Genomic DNA, 2,764 nt, shown 5'->3' with positions numbered 1-2,764 from the left:
ACAGAGCTGGTGTTCAGAAAGCTTCGGTGCGAAGACATAGTCCACATACATGTTCTGGAGCAGAGATACTTTGCGGACAGCTTCAAGCTAGCACACTCTTTCACTAACTTTATCTATGATTCTAGATTTTCGTTTGTGTGCGAGCGGAAAGGCAGGATAGTGGGAGCTATAAGAGCTGAGAAGTGGAAGAGCAAGGCAGCTATAGACGCCCTCTGTGTTGAGCAGATGTTTTCTAACCGGGGGATTGGGAGAAGGCTGCTGGAGCAGTGCATAGAAAGCATCAAAGAGCATGAACGATCCGTCAACATTACACTCATGGTAAGCGAAAATAACAAAATCGCAAAGAGGCTGTACGAAGACGTAGGCTTTGAGGTGCAAAAGTTTGAGCATGGCGCATACTTCGATGGGAGCGGGGGATTTGTGATGGTTTGGAAGGGATGGCCGGCCAAGAACAGCACTGCTAATTTCAGGTAGGATGGGCAGTTTATGCCAACTCAGTGAAACTTGTACAGAATCCTATCATTCCGGAAAATGTAGCGCCCATCGCCAAAAACCTTGTAGAACATACCGTCTCTGACCAGTGTTCCATTCTCCATGGACACCTCATACTCTCCGGGCACCCTCGCATTCAGTGCCAGGCACTTGACCCCATGCCTGTAAAACTCCTGGTGCTCAACAGGCACCTCAACATCGTACAGACAGCTTCGGACGCATCTTACATCCATGCCGTTAAAGCCCTCAAACTCATCGTACACCAGCAGCCCATTTCTTTCGCACGACACAACTTTGTAGTAGTTTACAACCATGTATCTCGAGCTGCTCGCATCCTCGTCGACAGCAGCTTTGGCACACTGATTCGGTGTGGCCATCGCCTGCGAAGCTGTTGTCAGGCTAGGCACAACAAAACATGGTGTGCGGAGCAGGAAGTAGGATGTATTCCGTTTTATCTCCAGGAAATCAAAGTCATTAACATCAGTTCTGACCTGCTCCCCTTCAAACACCCTTTTCATAAACAAACAGAATCTAGGAGAAAATAAGGCACCGCCGATGCATGGTTTTTGGACACTTTCGCCAGAAAACATCCAGCTCATGCCACGCCGCAAAGTAGTTCCTGCCTGTTGGCAGTGCTTTAAAAAAATAAACGAAGATGCTACTTTATTGCTCGCTGCTCTTTTCTATTTTCTTGTATGCCCTGCTCTTTTTTAGATTGATATCATTCAGGTCCTGTCGATCAATATGAAGCTTGCCAACCGTGTCCCTGAATACATTCTTGGACACGTTCCTCTGTTTTGCGGGCTGGCTGCATGCGAACGCCTTCTCGTACAGCTCGTCTCCGCAGTAGAACTCCTTTTCCAGGACCAGCTCAAAGTGCGGCCCAATGTCTTCCACGCTCAGATCATTCAGTACCCTGACATACTTCAAGGTAAAAGTCCTTTCGCTCTGGTGGCTGGTCTGGCCAATGATCCATGCATACCTAACGCTGTCAATATTGACTTTCGTGCTGTGCTGGCTGAAAAAGTCCACCAGGAAGTTCTCGATTCTCTTGTTTTCAATCTGCTGGCAGATGACAAAGTACTTGGAGTACAGCTCTGCTGGCACCGAGCCGAAGTCTGCGCTGGAGAAGCTCTTAGAGATCCTAAACTTGAGAATTTCCAGCGGCTGGTAGTCGTACACTCTCACGAAGACCAAGTGCTCCTTAGTACTTGCCACCGACAATGCACACTTCTTCTTTTTCATCAGCTTGCATGTCTTTTCATAGTCCGCGAAGCAGTCTATGTCTTCCTCCAGTGCCAAGAAGTCGCCTCTTATTGTCAGCAGCTCCCTCAACGGCTTTGGCATGGTCTTCGATAGACACAGAACATTCTTTCTTGCTTTTGGATTTTTTGGTCTCATCGTGGCGTCCAAAAATTTCAATTTAAAATTACGTGGGAAAGACAGCAGGAATATTAAACTGGAAGATGAGCGGGAATAAGCCACAGTATATGTCCTGGCTACTGCACTGCTGTCTACGTCTTTTTGATATTTTTCGCAAAAATTTGCCGTCCCTATGATTCAAAGCTTTGGCCACATCAATCCTGTCCCGCAGTGCAAAGAACTAATAGACTTGACGCTCAGCAAAACCAACAGAAAGACACCCACGGTCATCCATCCTGGGTATGAAATCCCGAGAATTAGGAATTTCTACATTAGAAAAGTCAAGCACTCGGCCGAGGAATTTAAGAGCAAGCTGGAAGAAATAGTCAGCCAGTTTCCAGTCCTCGAGGACATCCATCCATTTTACTCTGACCTGCTTTCAGTGCTGTACAGCAGGGACCACTACAAGATCGCTCTGGGGCCAAGTCAACGCTACAAAATCAAAAGTTGAGAAGATTATGTCGGAGCATGCAAAGCTGTTGAAGTTTGGAGACAGCCTGTACCGATGCAAGCAGCTCAAGCGCGCAGCCCTGGGGAAGATGGCAAGTGTTGTAAGGAAGCTTGCAGACCCACTGAGGTTCCTGGAGGAAGTGCGACAGCACCTGTCAAGGCTTCCGTCGATAGACACGTCCTCGAGGTCGATCATTGTCTGCGGATATCCAAATGTCGGAAAGAGCTCATTTATGAATAGGGTGTCCAGGGCGCATGTTGATGTCCAGCCATATGCGTTTACAACAAAGAGCCTGTATGTTGGGCATTTTGAGTATGAGGACCTGAGGTGGCAGATTATTGACACGCCGGGAATTCTGGATCATCCACTAAGCGAAAGGAACACCATTGAAATGCTGAC

At 47.6% G+C, this 2,764-nt stretch overlaps 5 protein-coding genes across 5 annotated transcripts; 3 read left to right on the top strand and 2 right to left on the bottom strand.

Annotated features, from left to right (window-relative positions):
• VICG_01609 (uncharacterized protein) lies at positions 1-474 on the top strand (the record flags this gene model as incomplete). Its single annotated transcript, XM_007604992.1, has 1 exon — positions 1-474. A coding segment is annotated over one exon (474 nt), but the record flags the coding sequence as incomplete, so codon positions are not given.
• A 20-nt stretch (positions 475-494) lies between these two features.
• VICG_01608 (uncharacterized protein) lies at positions 495-1,091 on the bottom strand (the record flags this gene model as incomplete). Its single annotated transcript, XM_007604991.1, has 1 exon — positions 495-1,091. The coding sequence occupies one exon, from the start codon at positions 1,089-1,091 to the stop codon at positions 495-497; it is 597 nt and encodes a 198-aa protein (XP_007605053.1).
• A 64-nt stretch (positions 1,092-1,155) lies between these two features.
• On the bottom strand, positions 1,156-1,893 carry VICG_01607 (uncharacterized protein; the record flags this gene model as incomplete). Its single annotated transcript, XM_007604990.1, has 1 exon — positions 1,156-1,893. The coding sequence occupies one exon, from the start codon at positions 1,891-1,893 to the stop codon at positions 1,156-1,158; it is 738 nt and encodes a 245-aa protein (XP_007605052.1).
• Positions 1,894-2,047: 154 nt separating this feature from the next.
• Positions 2,048-2,365, top strand: VICG_01606 (uncharacterized protein; the record flags this gene model as incomplete). The annotated part of the gene is made up of 1 exon (XM_007604989.1): positions 2,048-2,365. One exon carries the CDS (start codon positions 2,048-2,050, stop codon positions 2,363-2,365), a length of 318 nt encoding a protein of 105 aa, XP_007605051.1.
• Positions 2,366-2,372: 7 nt separating this feature from the next.
• Positions 2,373-2,762, top strand: VICG_01605 (nucleolar GTP-binding protein 1; the record flags this gene model as incomplete). The annotated part of the gene is made up of 1 exon (XM_007604988.1): positions 2,373-2,762. A coding segment is annotated over one exon (390 nt), but the record flags the coding sequence as incomplete, so codon positions are not given.
• Between the last annotated feature and the right edge of the window lie 2 nt (positions 2,763-2,764).

Source organism: Vittaforma corneae, assembly GCF_000231115.1.
Source record: "Vittaforma corneae ATCC 50505 unplaced genomic scaffold supercont1.16, whole genome shotgun sequence".
NCBI classification, from domain to species: Eukaryota; Fungi; Microsporidia; family Nosematidae; genus Vittaforma; species Vittaforma corneae.
This window is presented reverse-complemented; position numbering and strand designations above follow the sequence as displayed.